The sequence below is a fragment of the Manacus candei genome, unplaced genomic scaffold (assembly GCF_025592945.1).
Source record: "Manacus candei isolate 608988 ecotype Guabito, Panama unplaced genomic scaffold, ASM2559294v1 h1tg000023l, whole genome shotgun sequence".
Classification (NCBI taxonomy): domain Eukaryota; kingdom Metazoa; phylum Chordata; class Aves; order Passeriformes; family Pipridae; genus Manacus; species Manacus candei.
Window position 1 is genome coordinate 16900361 of NW_026138071.1, and position 18577 is coordinate 16918937.

Here is an 18577-nt window from a genome sequence, read left to right on the forward strand (position 1 = left end):
CTGGTGCTTGTACCATCAGTAGTGCCATAAGAACTGTGAAGATCTGATCTGCACTGTTGTGTTGGGGGATGGTATATGGACCTGGTCATATCAGGAAAGGACTTTGGCAAATTGACTGAAAGTGGTTTAGTTGCTAAGTAGTTGCAGAAACATATGCGTTTCTGTTAAGCTTGTATGATTCGTGACTTTCTGCAGAGTTTGTATATTGGGGGTTTTTGTGAGGGCGTCCCAGACAGTTTAAATACCCCTATTAAATTTCAAATCATTGCTTAACAAACTAGCTTTCCAAAGAGAGGTTCACCAGCATATTTTGACCTCGAATAATCTTGTTTTTCTGTAGCTTTATTTTAAGAAATATCTGTGCACCTTTAGTGGAAACCTTACTGTTCTAGGCAGGTGGAATTAGAGGTGGTAGAAATGTACCTAACTAAGTTGTATTCAATACTTAACTTTAGCAAAGTTGCAAAATCTTGAAAATACTTTGCTGGGAAATACTAGGTAATCTTGATGATTGTAATGTAAACTTCCATATAATGCCCCTGGTATTTGTGGAAATCCTTCTCTGGAAATAATGTTAAGAAACAACTTCTTGGAAGTAGTTTGGGGGTTTTTTTGTTTGTTTGTGTTTTTTGATTTTTTGAAAATTTTTTGTAATTTTAAAGATTGTGATGATTGCACAAGGTAACACAGTTCCATTTTGTTTGTCTTGTTATCAGTAGCACAAAAGGGTAAAACAGCATAACCAACACCACTGCCCCAATCCTTGTCCACAGAAAAATAAAATGGAAAAAAAATGTGTGTTATGAAAATGAGTTCTCATTTGTACCCATTCCTCAGTTACTGCAGAGCCTGTCTCCAAACTGTGAAAAGTCATCATCACTGAAGTGGCAACAAGAAATCCTATGAGCGTTTAGAAATCCTAATGCTAGTTATTCTGGATGTTTTCTTACTTTTACTTTTTATCCTCTAGCTAAAATAGTTTGTTCACAGTTCTGGCAAATTTCCTATAAGGAAAGCTGTTCTGTGAACAGGGAATTATTTTGGTTTTAAATGAGGCAAGCAACTCCATGCACCATGATTTGAGAGATAGTATTTTCCTGGAAGGGGAAGATAGGCCTTTTGGTGACATTTTCTTAGCCTTGTTACCTAATAAGATATAAATACGTGTTTTTAGGCAATAGGTTTTCAGCAAAGCTTTGTCTTATACCAAAGATTCTCTTGTGGTACTGATTTTAATATGTAAAAGGAAAGATTTTCAGTGTTGACCTTGGGCGTTCGAAGTGAAGGCACTGGGCTTAAATCTCTGGCTTTATTTTGGATAAATTAGTATGCAGCACCTTCTAAAATCTAATCATTGCTTCGTGATGAGTGACTTGTAATGTTTAAAATACTTTTCTTTCAATTTGTCTGAGTGAAACTTTATTCTGTCATGATTACCAGTCCTAGTTCAGCAAACTTTTACAGTGTAAGAAAACCTGCTTATGGTTTGCTTTTCAGGTCATAAAATTAAGGTTTGGGAAGGTATCCTTACACTTCATCTAGCTGGAGCCTATTTCAAAGACAAACTTAGAGAGCAATTGTAAAATAAAAAAGGATAAGTGAAAGAATCTCATAAAATGGTGTTAGTAAATTGTTGAGAACTACTAAGAATGGAAAGGAGAAGGAATTTTGTGAAACCGTGAAGAATACAGAGGGTAACAGAAAACCCAAAGAACCTACTAGTGTGGCTTTAGAGGTGTCAAATTCAACAGTAAATGGAAGAAAGGTGATGTAATCAAGTATATGTAGTGTATGTTTAGCACAGTGCAGAGATCTTCAAAACATTAGAACTGATTTAATTTTTTTTACTACTGACTCTGTATTCCAATGCATACCACTGTTAGTAAATACACTGCGTCTTTTGTAGACGGTGGACATTCACAAAGAGAAAGTTGCTAGAAGAGAAATTGGTATCTTGACTACAAACAAAAACACCTCAAGAACTCACAAAATCATTGCACCAGCTAACTTGGAGCGACCAGTTCGCTACATCAGGAAACCTATTGATTATACAATTCTAGATGATATTGGACATGGAGTGAAGGTAGGTGATATTGTTAAAACAGCCAAACTGCAAATACATTGTCTTTGTATATTTTCAGAATAATCTGATGCTTTTTATGATATTATACCAGTTTCTCCTTACCTGGACAGTGTGTCTATAAACATAAGAGGAGTCCTGTCCAATTTCCAGTTGCCCCTTCCCCTTCTGTTGCCCCACTGTTTCTTAACCTTACAAACCCACTGAATCTTATTTCTGAGGATACTTGGGACTGTGAGTCTCACCTTTTAAAATGTTTCTGAATACCAACTTGTGATGCTGCTGTTATTGTTTGAGTAAGTTGCCAGGGATATACCTGGGGACTGAAAGGCTAATGACTGTCACTTTAGTGCCTGAATCAGCACTACAAAATACCATCCAGCTGTAATTGCCACCAGTTTACTTTAAAGCTCACCCAAAGAAAGGGTTGCATGAGAGGTATTATGTGCTCCCTTTTCTTCTTTCTGTCAGAGTCAGTTATACACAAAGCCAGTGATGTGCTTTGTTAAAGTGAGCTCTCTACAACTTTTGTGCCACATGGGGTTTCAGGATGGGAATATGACTGCCAAGTTCGAAGCCAGCTGGTTCTCCCTTTTAAGAGTAGGAAAAAAGAAGGAATTTCAGGGCAGAGATCAGACTGAGACACAACTGGTGGCTGTTAGATCAATGTACACAGCAGCAGTAATATCATGTGTGAGATTAGATACGCATTTTTAAAAGCACATCCTGAATGTAAACACAGTCTTAGCAGGTGTGAGCTCATTGTTAACTTGTGCTGCCAGGAAAACAAATACGGAAATGAGAACACTGACAGTGTTAAAGTTCCAGGAAATGAAAGGTAAATAGCACAAAGTGGGGTCATTTTTACATGACAAACTAACAAATCTGTAAACCTGCTAAGTAGCAGTAAGGTAAGATGCTTCTTCCAGTCAAAGTACACCAGAATTTCTTTTGCCTGACTCCTAACTGCATTAGGTTATCTGTGTTGTTCTATTTTGATTGTTTGCTTGAACAGCCATTTAAATGACAATAGGTTGTTTAGCCTAAGTCTTAAAATTCAAATTCTTAGCAGTTTGATTTAAATATCTTCCCTGAGCAATTTTATGTAAGGTCTTCTCAACGTCCTGTTTGTTAACAGAAAGTCTCCTTACTCCCATTTCTTACCCAAAGAGTCAACCTCTAAACAGATTTAAAAAAGACAAGTGACTAAGCTTGATTTGGAAAACCAAACCAAACAAAAAAAATCCAACATTAATAACTATAGTTTGATCAGGAAATTGTTATCACTCTTGTGTTAAAATGTGCTACCAATTCTTACAAGTTTTGAATTTATGCAGGTCAGCAGAACTCCTTCTGGTTATGGATGGAGCATATTAACCTGTAGGATTGCTGTTGCTAATATTTTAATAATCACTTTTTGCTTTAAGGAGATAATTTTAGAACTCATTAAAGAATAGTTTTTAATTGCTCTGCAGCACAATCTTATTTAGCACTGGCTCTAAATCATTATAATTGATATCCCACTTACCTCAGTGTAGCCAGAGTCATACTTACTGTGATGCAATGAATTATGTTCTTCTGAAGGAACATAGTTCATCAAATGGATGATGACTCAAATGTGTGTTTACATGCATTTGTTATGCTTGTGATATACTTGAAACATCTTACAAATTATGTCTACAATGCACTGTATTTATCTAGAAAATGAAGAAGTACTGTGTACTTGTGAAACAATAAGCAGAGAACTTGAAATCATGCTATTCTTAATATCATAAATGTGTTCCAATCAGGTTAATCCTGTGTTTAGGACAGAAGAAAGAACAACTCTCTGCTGATGGGGAAAAAGTGGCCAGTTGTGCTTATGAACCTGTTGGTTTTGTTCTGCTTGAGTAACTGCAGATTAGTTGACTAGATCTCTTGGCTGTAGAACAGAGAGAAAAAAAGGAAAATAGGTAGAAACTTTAAATTCACCTATTTATAGCTATTTATTGTTTGAGATGAGATACTTTTCCCTTCAAATGAGCATTCAGATGGAGTTGTTGCATAAATAGCATTAAAGTTCCAGTTAACATCAGGGTGCCTCAGTCTGCATTTTTTGTTCTTTTTCTGCTGTAGGGCTTCCCCTCTAGTCCTTAGACCCAGAATTATGTATTTTCAGGAGTCAGAATGCTAATGCAGCAGGTATTCATTGCAACCCCTGAGAAAGATGGCAAACTGAACAGAGAATAATACAGGAGAAAAAGGGAGTATCCTTGGCCAAGAAATTCAAGATGCCATGCTGAGAGAATTAGTATAGGCACTTGAGCATCTTATTCCTTCCATTCAGAAGTTCAAAGCAGCAGTGGATACCGTATTCAGGAGAGGGTGCTCTACAGTATGGTTTCTTAATAGGTGTGAGAGAGAATTCAAGTGCCTCTGTATCATCCCAGCAGTCCCTCCTCGTCTTCCCTCCCTGAAGCTACAATGCTGCAAAAATCTAAATAACCTTTTGTATGAAGGAGACTTGCTTTCAGGTTTTTTTCATATGTTTCATGAGTTACAAAGTCTTCCAGTCTTCTTCCTTCCAAAGAGTTCTTTAGTCAAGAGGATGAAAAAAGAAGTGATCCATTTGGAGTGGTGCGTATTAAGGCATTGTAACTGTCAGGAATGGTGCCGAGGTCCCTGCTCATGGACCTTCCCATGTCACTGACCACTCTGACCACTACAGGGGAACCTGCTTTTCCAGCATAGTTCTGGGCAGCACAGACCATATTGGTTAATGCATTGATCCATGGAACTTTAAACTCAAAGACAGATTTTCTAGTAAATCAGATTATGTTTCTTTTTTAATACAGTAGGGTCTCTTTTTGAAACAGATTAGCTACTCTGGATGCTCTACTATTGCGATTCTGAATGCTTAATGTTGTTATAGAAAGCGTAAGAAACATAATGATACATTTAGATTAACTGAGCTGAAAACAGATCATTCAAATGGAAAGACTCGTAGTTTTAAAAGAAATTATGGGGAAAGCAGATATATGGTATTTTGCCAGTAAGATACAGGGCTCAGTGTCAAAAAGCAAGCACTTAGGCTTTAAAATAAGATTTTATTGTTGGTTAAACTCTTAATCTATGCTTTAGGAAATGTGGATATATGGTGCAGTATCCATACAGAGTGCTGTACTTCTTACGAGATGTAATGATTTGCTCTTGATCTTTGTTCAAGAGAAACCTCATGGCATCGAGTTAACTGACAGCTTTGTCTCGGAAGGAACATACATTAGCTTAATATTTTAGAGGCTTCTGTTTCAGCTAGTTGTATATGTGCTAATGCATGTAAACAATTTAAGTGAGCTCAGGCTCATTGATAAGGCTATTCTTTGACAGCTCAAATAAATTAATCTCTGAAGTTAATCCATCTAGATCTCTTGATCCATTTGAAAGAAGCTGCCTTTTTGTTAGCACTGTAAGAACTTGAATAAACAGTGTACAAGCATTTGAACATTAATTTCAAAGTATTAATCTAAAGACTTTGTGGTCAATGTATATTAAAAGTTTCAGCTTGAAGATCTTTTGTTCATGACATTCTGCTTTAACCACTCTTTCTATGATCTACTGATACATTATTTTGTTAATGCTGAATGCTTAACTTTTTTCTTTCTTTTTCCTTTCTCTTCATATCCTGAAGTTCCAACTAACCTTTCAATGCTTTTTTTCCTTACCTCTTTTATTTGCTCCATTTATGCATTAAGTGGTTGCTTAGATTTAAGGTAAGAAACCCCAGGGCTGGATTTCCATTCTTCTTCTTCCGAGATTATTACACACGGGGAGATGATTAACATGAATATTACTGATTGTTTAAAACAACACCCACTCTCTCTTCTGTGTAGAATTTCTGTTGAGTGATTTCATTGCAGATAAGCATTTTGTGATATAAATTGATGTGTTTATGAAAGGAAGCAAACACAGTTGATTTTAAAAGCTTTGTGGCAAAATATCAACTGCCTTCAGCATATCTACCAGATCATTTACAAGGAAGGGATCGTGTGCTAGCCTTGTCTAGACAAAAAGGTACAGAGAACAGATAGCAGCTGAGTATGAGCCTCCCCCTGTGTAATATTCTTTTTATCCTATATACGGTGTAAGTTATGGTTTGATTGGGATTAATGTTTCAGTGTGAGATTGCTCAGATAATGGGCTCCAAAGGTGTGTAACAAATTCAAATCTGTATATTATTTTTTAAAGTTGCAGTATTCTTAATTTTTTCAGAAACTGCTAGCACTATTTACATACTGAGAGGCACTCATATGTGGAAACATGCACAAATCAGTTAATTGTGTAAAATACTTAAGAACCCTTAAACAACAAGCTAAGTGACTTCTTTAGTTGAATATTAAATGAATCAAAGAACTCAGGCTGAAGTATGTCAGATTCTCAAGGATCTTAGAGGTTTAAGTGTTAGTAGTCTTAGTGGCTGCAGAAGCAGCAATAAAAAGCATCAAATCAATTAGGCAAGCAGTTAAATGAAATTATATGATATTATGGTGGAATTCATAGCACATTAGTTAATAGATAGGTTATAGCCTTTATCGAGTATTAGGATATCATCCTCCTCCTGAAGCGCAGCGGGTTTGGGGAACGTGGGAATGAAAGTTTTTTAGTAGCAGCTGTGACAGTTTTAAAGAGGGAACTGTTTTAGAACATAGAATGCTAATATGTAGTACGAGTATATGAATTAAAGGAAGTTCCAAGTTGATGTGAAATATTTTTTAGTATTTTCTGTGACTGGAAAAAACTAAAAAAATCCTACAAATTCCTGAGAAGACTGCCTGTAAAACCAGGTATTTCTGTATTTATCCCCATGATGTCCCTCTGAGATTGGCCAAATGGTACTTTTAGTCAGGTGTTAGGTGTATGTAGCATATCTGATAACAATGGAAAACTTTTAATAAATGAGAGAATTCTCATATGTCATTTGAAATTTACTTGTGAGGCATACAGTATTTCAACTCACATAGTATATAAATGCTTTGAATTTGAGGATGGTAAAATATATCTCCTCCCTGGCTTTTACTTTCTGTCTGCACAAAATGTATACTTCTAATGCTGAGTATGTCTTCTGGACACAGTTCATATTGGATGATCATTTTCTCAGTGTTCTTAAAAAAACAATTTGCAAACTCAGTTTTCTTTGTTACTCTCTGTAGTTGCAAATATAAACAAGTAATGACTATTCTAAAAAAAGTTTTAAAATTGTATAATTGTCGTATATGTGTGAACTGCCATATCTGTGCATCATCTGCAGTGGTGATAAGAGTCTCTTCAGCTTTTCAGAGAAAATAACTTTTTCTATTTATAGGTTTGGAATGGAAATAACATTTTTCATTATAACACCAGTTAAAATATTTCTCTATTTTTACTAGGGTGAACCTGATTAGAAATTTGATTTGAGAAATCACAATATGTCAATCAACTTCTCATTGCCAAAACCTGAGGGTTTAAAAGAAAAAAAAGAAAAAAAGGCAAAAGCAGCACAGCATCTCTCTGTGAACCCAAGTTGTTATTTCTCTCACTATAGTCACTCTACCTCAGGCTGAAAGGAGAAAACTGAAAGTAACCCCAGTTCTGTGTGAATGGGTTTTTTACCTCACTTATAGTGATTAAATATGAAGAATTTAGCCTGCTTTTATTTTTTATGACTGCAGAAAAACCTTAGTCTTAGCTAACAGCTACAATGTTAAACTGACTGTAGCAGGGCTAACTATGCTTGTGTCTGGGTAACTTAAATTTAAATTTTTAACAGATTTTGAAGAAAATTCCAATTACAAGTCAGAGGAGTATGTGTAGCATCTCCTATCTTCAAATCAATTGAAAATGACATTGTTTAATACTTTTAGTATTTACCAGACTTGGTTCTTCAATTACTTTACATAGGGGGTAAAACAAGTAAACTCACTTGCTGAAGCTTCTACTTGTGGTCATTTGCCAAAACAGGGCTGAAATTTATACACTTCACTTCCATATAAACTGATAATCAGCTGAGAAGCATATAGATATGCACAGTAAGTATTTGAGTGGCTGAGCACAACCTGAAAGGGAATTTGCTTTGAGGTAGTAGATGATGGGCAAAAAATCTGTTCATTGTCTCTGTAGCATTAATAAGATGAAGCAAGGCATGGGAAGGTAGTTTTCATTTTTCCTGAAATTGGGCATAAAATTGCTCAAGAAGATTGAGTAGCTCCTTGAAGTTTTTGAATATAATCCATGAAACATCACTGATGGGACACTTTTTCTTACTAGATTTTGGGCAAAAGATTATTCTTTTAACATTCTGAAAGTTCTAGAAAATACAATGTGACAGTAAAGCACCACTTTAAAATTTCTGGCTGAGTCCAGCTTTAGAAAGCAGCTCCTCCTGAGGTTTGATTCTGTGGAATATCTGATATTCAGGATCTTTGGAAAAAAAACCTCAACCAACCAAGAAACTTGGTTTTGGTAATTGAACTGACTATGAGATGTTCTTCAGAAGAGTAAAAATGTGGATTGAAAGCTTTGTTGCAGGTAAGTGCCTCACAGCTGCATAAATACAGGGCTTTGATACAAATAGTTGTTGCAGTCTGTTGACCAGCTATTATATCTGACCAGCTGTGTATTTCTGCACTTCTTGTTCAGTGATTTTTTTTTTGCTTGTGAAAATATTCCCAAGAATTAAATGGAATGAACTTGCAGGATTTATCAGTTTTAACCAGTTTATTTCACTAAAAATTTCTTACACGGTGGAGTGCTAAAGAAACTCAGTATGTTAAATGTTTATAAAAATGTAACTATGAAGGAAACTCAGTTGTATGTTGGACTGCAAGATGGTGATTTAATCACTGGAATCTATGAAAAACTAGATGCCAAAAATAGAAATTGGACAAACACATCTTAATTATTAAAAAAATTAAACTTTAAATGATAGTTTTTCCTAGGGCTGTAATCAGTGCTGCATTGTGTCTTAAAGTAATGAGATGGTACCTTTCTAGAACTGGCACTGTAGCTCAGTATAGAAAATATTGGATGAAATACTGTTGTACCCTTTTGAAACAGAATGGTCCATAGGGATACATTTCTTTACAGTTTGTTTTATGGCTGTTACTGTGGAGCTGGATCTCAGAGCATCCTCCACAATGTGTTACTTACCAAGGATCTGGTTTTTAAGTAGTTTCTGCAGTTTCTTCCGCAGCAAAACTTCCAATTCCAGCTCCAGTACTGACAAAGTTACAGCTTTGGTAGAAGACATTTTTTTCTGTAGTGCAAGTGCTTCCTAATTCATGCATAAAAACCTGCAAGGTATCCAGTAAAAAAAAAGCTTAACCAAGATCTCACTAGATTTATTTGGTGTTCCACCATGTAACTTCAGGTTTTTTACCTCTTTTTTTCTTCTGTGGGAAGAGGCAAAAAAAAAAAAAAAAAAAGAATTGGAAAAATTCCTTCATGCATTCTGCACAGACCCTGTGCCCTACTTGTCTGCTGCTCACAGGGTTGTCTTCCTGCTTTCACATCAGTAAGCTTTGGTTTTTCCCGAGCTTTGTGCCCAAACCATCACTGCCTCTCATTTTTTTTCTGGTTTCAGCACAGTGGTTAGCTGTTTTGGCATTTATGAGCAAAGGCAGAGATACTCCTCTGTGTTTCTGGTTGCAGGCTCTGTTTTGCCGTGCATTTTCCTAAAATAATTTGCAAGCTTTAATCTAGAAACCAACCCCAGATCCGTGGGGTCCTGCAGTCAAACAAACCACCAAGAGATGGATGCATTCCTCTGCTTTCACCCTCTCATTAAATCAGCTGCATCTGGGTAGTTCCAGCTGTGCAGAACCAGGGGAAATGATGTCAGAAACACTGCAACTTCTGACAAATACCAACTTACTCCAGAAAACAGATTTTTGGAGCTTGACAGCAAATGCAAATGTGACCTTGAGTTCTGATGTTTGCTTCGGATTTTAGAAGTTTGTAAGAGGGATGTGTGTGGATGAGGATTTGTGTATGGAAACTATATTTACAACCATATGTGCAAAATAGAAAAGGCAATAAAGTTTGAAAGAAAGGGGGCATTAATGGCTTCCTTTTTCCCCCCAAGTAGAAGTTGTCATAGGAGACAGTTGGAAATGTTCCAATATTTGTATCTCAGCTAAAGTTGCAACTCGTATAGTTTTAGATTTTCTTTTAACATCTTGAATACTTTTATTTCCACAGATCTATTTTGATCAGAACCATTGAAATAATTTTATATTTTTAATTTCTCTTCTGTGATTATTTGGCAGTAAGTCAAAGGGGAAGTTACTTGCACAGGGTTGTTTAACTTGGAGCAACTTGTCTTAAAGCCATCAGTCCTGTCAGATTTGAAGACAACCCTGTCAATTTTAATTACTTGCTCTTTGAACATCTTGCTTTCAATACCCTGAAAAGACCCTGCAACTAAGCTTACTGTCAGTGCGTTTCCCCATCTTTCAGTTTAGTCTTTTTTGGGGATGACTTCTTTGTGACTAAGTTTCTGGGCTAAAAAGGGATTGCTTTTTGTTTGGACACATTTTACGAAGGTTTTTTTCCCATCCTGGATCAAGGATATGTTTGTTTGCAGTGTTAATGAACTATCTAGCAGTCACTGGAGCTCTGTGTTAGTCAGGCAAGTATTGCCTACACTTTTTACTATATATGGTCTGATGTTATGGCATCTTTCACCTCAACTGTCCTTTCTTTTCAGGTAGCTGTAACCCACTGGAAGCTTAAAAGTTCATTTTTGGTTTTGCAATGATTGTATATAAAATAATAAGATTCTTTGTGGTTAAATATATGGAATTTTATATTAACTGTAAAGTTAACATAAGCTTTAGATTTATATAAACTGTAAAGTGGTTGCATCATCTGGTGCAAAACAATAGTGTAGCCAGTTAAAATACCTAAATGGACTATTCAGGGGCACACAGATTGGTCTGTTTGTTGTCGTCTAAAAACCAGAGGCTGAGTGGGCTGTTTGAAATATAGCAACTGACAGTTCAGTGAGCGTTTAATTAAGGTGTATTTTGTTTGTTTGTGGGTTTTTTTGACAACTCAAATAGGTAGGTGGGCTAAACAGGCATGTTTAATGAAAGAGGAAATACAGGGGGTGCTGCAACTTTAAAAAAAATTCAGATTTTGCTATTTCTTAAATGTTCCGTGTATAGAATAAAATACACTTCATTTTACACTTTCTCTTTTCCCTTCAAGTAGTTGTAGATCAGTGCTTACCTCATCCCTCACTTGAATTAACTTTAGATTTCTTGTTGCTTAGAGTTGGCTTAAAGGACTTTATAATGCTGCGCAAAATAATTTTGTCTTAAATTGACATTACAGACTACTCTTGCACAACTAAATTCAAGCATCTGTTTCTGAATCAGTCAAAAATACCCCCTTCCGATGCTTGGTTTTCTTTTCCTCCCAGCGGATTGAAAATGCGATAGCACTGGGATTATTTAGAGCCAGAAAATCAAGTTTCAGTGGATTAGAATACTGAATGTTTTACTCTTTACACTGTTGTCAATATTTATCAATTCACAAATCTAAACATTGCCAAGGTTTTAAGTCAGTTGTTCTAGTCAAATTTTAAAGGAGTAGTTTGCCTTTAACGATGTTTGCAAATACTCCGAATGCCTTGATCACTGTTTCATTTTTATATGGGAGGTGGGGGCAGTAGCCAAAGCTTACGTTTTGGAAGGAAGGAACACTGTGAAATAGAGCATGACAGGAAGAACAGAAAAAGGGATGTAAGCATACTTGTTTAGGTTTGTTGAATATCTCTGTGTCTAAGCAATAAGCATTCATGAATCCAAGCTGTTCTGTGAGCAGATCATGTACTGATTCCTGTAAGGATACGTGCATTGAGAGAGTTATGCTTGGCTGGCAGGCTACAGAGAAGCTACAAGCTACATTGTGGTAACAATTGTTTATGATTCCTACATTGATCAGTCAGGAATGCAAATGAGTTTTTGAAAGAAGTTAATTATTTTTATGCAAAATTTAAATTTACTTCATTAGTATTTTAACCTGAAAGAGGGGAAGTGGACAAACTAGAGTTACGTCACTGCTAAATATTTTACTCCATTTATTTATAAATTCTTAGAGATTAAATTGCTACACATTTGGTGTGGGGAGAAAAAAGTGCATCTTTGTATTTTTCTCAACATGGCTTTCTCTGTATGTTTACATGCACATAATTAATATTGACAGTAAATATTATCTGTAAAAAATTTTATATGCTGTGAAAGCATTAAAACATTAATGGATTACTTTGACTTCTGTACACTTTTCTGTATAAATCACATTAGATTGTGGCCTATTAGATAAGCTTTAGTATTTTTAAACAGTATTCAAAAATATTTTTGCAAATTTACCCTTCAGTAGTGCAATGTGAAATAACTGCCTTTATCTCAGAAGATGACTGGGAGGTTCAGCTAAGTTAGGCACAGTGTCTCTATTGTCAGTGATTGTGATAGCCTGAAGGCAAATTCACTTTTTTGTATATACAATTTTTAAAAACCCTATGTAATAAAGAGTCCTTTGAGCGCAACTCTTGACTTCTAGCAGAGTGGAAATTGCATATAAAACGCATGGCCTCTCAATTTTTTTTGTTTGTTTAAACCTTCCCCTACTTAGAGTTAATTGCTAAAGGCATCTCAGTGTCTCTGCCCCAGAACCTGAGCTGAGTGAAGGCCGTTTTTCTCCCCGTTCTTTCCTGCAGGTCAGCACACAGAACATGAAGATGGGTGGGCTTCCTCGTACAACACCGCCCACCCAGAAGCCACCAAGTCCACCCATGTCAGGAAAAGGAACTATTGGGTAAGTGCAGTTACTGAATGGGTAAATGGCTTTGGTGAACAAAAGGGAAAAGAGGGAAGATTCTTTCTTTTTCTGTAGTGTGAAGGTTTTTTGGTTTTATTTTAACTATTCACAAAGATCAAGAGGTGTTAGATTTGCATCCTCTTATACTGATTGTGTCTTTTGTGTTTGTGTGCTTCTGCCAGAAGACAGTGGGCATCGTCAGCCTTTCCCAACAGGAACCTTTTTCTCATTGCAGAACACTTACCACTACGTGCTTTAGAATAAAATGTCATTAACTGTGTGGCTTTGGCAGGTGGTGCTAAACAACTGGAAAATGAGTACATGTTCATTAATTAGTTATGCTGAGTGTGATGAAAGTACTTTCCTGTTAAGTCTATGAACTTGACTTTGGCCTTTAGCTCACGTTAGTGATCAGTATGTAGCTGTCTTTTAAAGAACGACCCGTCTTAGGTTTTGTCTGTGTTACCTTAACCCGTTTCCACACGGTGCTTCCCGTGTGCAGGCGGCACTCCCCGTACCGCACGCTGGAGCCGGTCCGGCCCCCGGTGGTGCCCAACGACTACGTGCCGAGCCCCACGCGCAACATGGCGCCCTCCCAGCAGAGCCCCGTCAGGACGGCCTCCGTCAACCAGAGGAACCGCACCTACAGGTACCCACGGGGACAGAAACGCTCTGCTAAATGTCCAGTCCATCTGCGCCTGCCTCTGCAGTGAAGCTCCCTCATTCATCGTGTGTACTGGGGATGTAATTTGGCACGATGAGAATGGGGGCTAATAAAACCAGAACAGTGAATTATGTTACGGTTGTTCACTTAATCCCCATATTCACCTTAATTTTAGTGCTATCGGTTACAATACTTAATGAATTACTAAGATTGTGAAGTCTTTCAAGGAGGTAGATCATGATACTATTTTACTAAATGCTTACAAAACTGGGGAAAGGTTTTGTACGCATCTTGCCTTCTGCATGTTGAAGGGCTGCACCGTGTGCTTGTACGTGACATTTTTGAACAGTCTGTGATGTTTATAGGTTGAGTAGCTGAAATTGTAGCATAGTATTTTGAGGATATTGATAATTTCAAATACAGAATAAAGCTGAACTGTATTACCAAAGGTTCTGCTAGAAGACTAGCTTTTTCTCTAGGATAATAAGTTTCCTGATGTGATAGGTTTAAATACTTCCCTGGAAATCTTTACTTTTTAAACATTTTAAGTACTTGAGAATGGCTAAATAGATGGATACTAAAGTATAAGAAATGTGAATTTTCCTTTATTATCTTACAATTTCTCATATGAAAGCATATGAATCACAGTCTAAGCAGTCTACATGTTTTAAAGTTATAGGAAAAAGGTCTGTATTTGCTCCATAGGGATTTAACAATCCTGGAATGATGTGTTTTGAACAAGGTTATGGAAGTGTTTAATTTTTGGGCAAGTTCACTAAGACTAAATGAAAAACCTGTTGTGTTGTAGTCAGAGTGAAGAGTTTTACTAAAATCCAACTTTATATAGATTTATATCATCCTTGTTTCTTTTCTCGTGTTCCCTGTTATTTCTCTGATTTAGTAAGGTGCTATATGAGGGATCTTAGATTTCAGCATGCACAGCAGCATATTCATACCCTGGTGATTTTGGTTTCTTACAGCAGCAGTGGGAGTAGTGGAGGAAGCCACCCAAGTAGTCGGAGCAGCAGTCGAGAGAACAGTGGAAGTGGAAGTGTAGGTGTTCCCATTGCTGTTCCCACACCATCTCCTCCTAGTGTCTATCCAGGTAAATGGAAACTTGCTGTCCCTCTTTCTGGCTCAACAGTAACCTTGAGCATTTACATTTTCCTAAACTCCAAGGAAAGTCTGAGTTCATCGCTATTGATAGTATGAGTTTGAATCAAGTAGTATCTTCTCTGAGAGTGTCTGATGTGCTGTTATGCTCCTTTTATGTATTAATTTGTTTATCAGAATTTTTTGCCTGACTGCCTGCATGTGACAAGGTAGGACACAGCACCTTTTTCAGTGGGCTGAGGGAAACTTCTCCATTGTCCTTTTAAGCAAATAAATGTTTTTTCGTTGGCTGTTTATGCAGATACATAGAAACGTGTTTTTAGAAAATTAGATTAAATGAGAGGCAGGCACAGAGTAAATCTTTAGTACGTTAATACAAGCCTGAGTTGTCACAAAGAGATACTTGTTCAGTTTTATGACTTCAGTCTTTCCAGAAATAGGAAGTGTTATTAGTGTTTCTTTTTCCTTTGCTCAACCTTTTCAGTGAAGAAGAGTGTATAGTTGGCTTGCAGCGTGATCTGAAGTACATGATGCTTCTGAAACGAAGAGATGGAAATTTTTTGCTTTCCTCTTTATATTTTCTAATTCATACAGAAGCTAAAGTCAGCCATGCTACTGACTGAAGCATAAATTACAAAATGTAAAGACATCTTTCAAAAGTAATGGCTTTCAATGAAAAGTTCCGAGTTGTTCCCTTCAGATCTGGGAAGGGGATTTGCTTGACCCTCATTTACCATCTACATAGGAATGAGCCTTTCTTTAACAGCTCCATTGTTCTCTCATCTCATGCATTCTAAAATACTATGCAGCTAATAAATAGCTAACACTGAATAGTCAAAGGCTTTCTCTAATCCTTGCTAACATATCTCCTTATTAACTCCACCTCTTCCTCCTCTCTTCACTTAGCCCCTGCTGGCTCAGCTGGCACTTCTCCCCTTCCTGCTACCTCTGCTCCTGCCCCCACTCCTCCTGCTCCTGCCCCTTCCTCCGCTGCCCCAGATGCTGCTGCTGCTGCAGGAGCTCAGCCCCTTGCTGATGGCTTCACCTCTCCAACTCCCCCCGCTGTTTCTTCCACACCCTCTACAGGTGAGTGTCTGCTTCAGCTGCTGGCAGATGAACCCAGATGTGATCATGATCCAAAGCTTTGCGAAGTTACTTCAGCAGCAGTGATTAATAATTTCTTTAAAAATTTAATTACAACTAGAAAATATCTGCTACTACCCAACAATAAGGTTATAGTAAGGTTATAGTAGACAATTGAAGGTGTACTAGTTTTATAAACAGCAATCATTTAATTTTGTAATTTGACTATTTTTACAGTTTTATAATTATTTATTAAGTTGTAATTTCTGTTTGCATACTGAGAACCTCATAGAATAATGATGTTCGAAGGGAAACAGCACTGATGGTTCTGGTTCAGATTATTCTCTTTCATTAATGGTATAAATAAAAAGTGCATCTAGCAAAGTATAAGTTATATGACTGATCTCTTCAATGCTTTCAAATGACAGTCTCCCCTCAATGAACTGATAAAAAGGGCAGTTTTTTTGTGTTCAGTATTAGGTAAAATACAAGTTTTTATTATGCAGAATAATATCAAAGCATTTTGTTTTACTCTGTGGTACTTTGTGTCTATATTGCAACTTCCTTTTTTTAGTGCTGCAGTTTTCATTTTCTCATGCTGAAGTTGCAGTGTGTAGTAGTTACCACCCACACCACTGTCCTGTATCAGCTTTTGATGAGGAGGTACACCTGCATTGTAAAGATCTCCTTTACACAGCCAAATTCACGTGTAGCTCCCTGCATGCTGTGTTACTTTTCACTGGAGCGGAGGCTGCTCACAAGGGTGTGAATTGGTTTGTGTGTTTATTAGTGTTCATATCTTTTAGTAAGAATTGCACCAGGTTCCAGAAGCATTCTTGAAACCGCGTTTAGTTTAAGGGGCTGTGGCTCATATAAAATTAGAAAACACACTAGAATCCATAACTGTGACTAGAACTTCCTGAAGTGTTTCTAAAGATTTTGGTATCAGAAGATGATGCTGATATCTAAACTACTTTTATGTTTAGAAGATGAGCTGTGGCATATGGGGCCTCAATCAGTTTTCCATTTTTGATGCACTGTCAGTATCCCAGTTCTTAAGCCATGTTGTATCTGTATTTTGAACAAGTCAAAATCAAGCAGAAGTTAATATTTTAATGGCTGTAAACTCACATTCACAATTCCATGAAAGAAATTTCAGGTTACTTACTATTTTTAACATCTTTTGTTTCCCTGTGCTATTAGTGAGATTGCTTGTATGGCTTCTCTGAAAGCCATAAAATATTTGAAGAAACTGGATAATTCACCATTTATGAGGTTGTAGTTTTTGATCCTTGAAAACCTCTTATCCCTGTTTTTAATTTCCTCCCTTCTCTCCAGTCACCACTAATTTCTACCAGTGCATTAAGGAACAGAGGGACAGACACATTGGAGAGATGCATCAGGAAAAATGTGAAAAAGCCCATGTACTAGGTGGATTCTTTATTAGCTGTTCCTCATCTGTAAAAAGTGCATTTTTTAAAATATACTTATCTGTACAAAACAGGAGGAATGTGAACCTCTAATTCATGCATTTGCTCTTAGAAGCAAGTAACAGAGCAAGCAAATAAAACTTGGGGTTTTATTTACTGACCTAGTGTAAAGTTTTGCAAAGCAATAAAAACATAGTGGAGAACAATGCAGGTTTTTTAGAAATTGCACATTCCTTTTTCTTGTTTCCCTGTTTGATTCTCTCCTCAACCACAGTGACCATCCCTTGTTTTTTTGCAAACTCTGAAATTTACTTCTAGGACGAATGGTGGAGACAGAATAGTTTGTGGAGGGTAATAACCCATATGGGTATAATAAATCCAGCTTACATACAGTATAAAATCTAGAGAACTTTATGTGAGCACAGGAAATAGCTTGCTTCATTTATTGCTTGTTTAGATTCAGGATTAATGACTTCAATACAAGAAGTAATGAAAACAGAGAATAAGTTTTAAAGGAGTTGTTTTAATTGGCAGCTCCCTGAAAGAGGGCTTTTGAGTATGACTTCATTTATTCCATGCTTTAAGCCGTTTCTAACATTCTCTTCTCCCCAAGACGATCCTCTGCATATCTTCCAAACAGCACCAAGATAAGTAGTATTGTGTTTTTTAGTTCTAGAAAGTAGCCATGAATCCTGGAAATGGCATACAGTTATTTTTTACATGTATGTTCCTTAATTGCAGGACTCTGAAGTGTTATTTTTTGCAGGTTTATAAATAACTGAATTTGCAAGAAGTTATTGTAATCCATTATTTAAAACAGATAACTGGGAATAATTTTTTTCCATTCTGAAGCTTTGTGGCTTAGACACCTTTGTATTTTCATACTGGCTTTTGTAAGCAGTGCTGAGGACAGGCAGTTGGGAGAGTTGAACGTGTTGCTGTTGAGACATCCAGTGTCCTGCTAGTCTGGCAGCATCCTTCTAGGATGCAGGCTGTCTTAAAAGAAAAAAAAAACAGAAACCTTTCCAAGCCTTTGAAACTTGAATGCAGATATAAAAAAGACAGGTATCATTCTTCTCTTTGCTAATACATTTCCCTTTCTAACCTAGGTCACCCAGTTCAGTTCTACAGCATGAACAGGCCAGCATCTCGACACACCCCCCCGACAATAGGGGGCTCTTTGCCATATCGGCGTCCTCCTTCCATCACATCCCAGACAAGCCTTCAGAACCAGATGAACGGAGGACCTTTTTATAACCAGAACCCAGGTAAGAAAGTTTGTCTACTCTGTTGAATTCAGCAGTGGCGAATGGAATGACCTTCAGGTCTCTGAAATTTTATGTTCTGTCTCCATTGCAGATCTTGCACTTCCAG

The 18577-nt window shown here is 36.9% G+C and overlaps 1 protein-coding gene across 19 annotated transcripts in view; it reads left to right on the plus strand.

The window, feature by feature from the left end:
- ABI2 (abl interactor 2) overlaps nucleotides 1-18577 on the plus strand; it is a 69101-nt gene that overhangs the window by 34783 nt on the left and 15741 nt on the right. For 3 of the 19 annotated variants that reach the window (XR_007904429.1, XM_051786868.1, XM_051786871.1), the window contains exons 3-9: nucleotides 1907-2083; nucleotides 5812-5829; nucleotides 12813-12910; nucleotides 13416-13562; nucleotides 14558-14682; nucleotides 15597-15776; nucleotides 18313-18471. Coding sequence is in view for 18 of the 19 variants with exons in the window: in XM_051786868.1 (XP_051642828.1) it covers nucleotides 1907-2083; nucleotides 5812-5829; nucleotides 12813-12910; nucleotides 13416-13562; nucleotides 14558-14682; nucleotides 15597-15776; nucleotides 18313-18471 (904 nt within the window). In the remaining variant the exon portion in view is untranslated. The remainder of the gene's footprint in view (nucleotides 1-1906; nucleotides 2084-5811; nucleotides 5830-12812; nucleotides 12911-13415; nucleotides 13563-14557; nucleotides 14683-15596; nucleotides 15777-18312; nucleotides 18472-18577) is intronic. The other 16 variants (XM_051786869.1, XM_051786872.1, XM_051786870.1 and 13 more) reach the window with 9 other exon arrangements.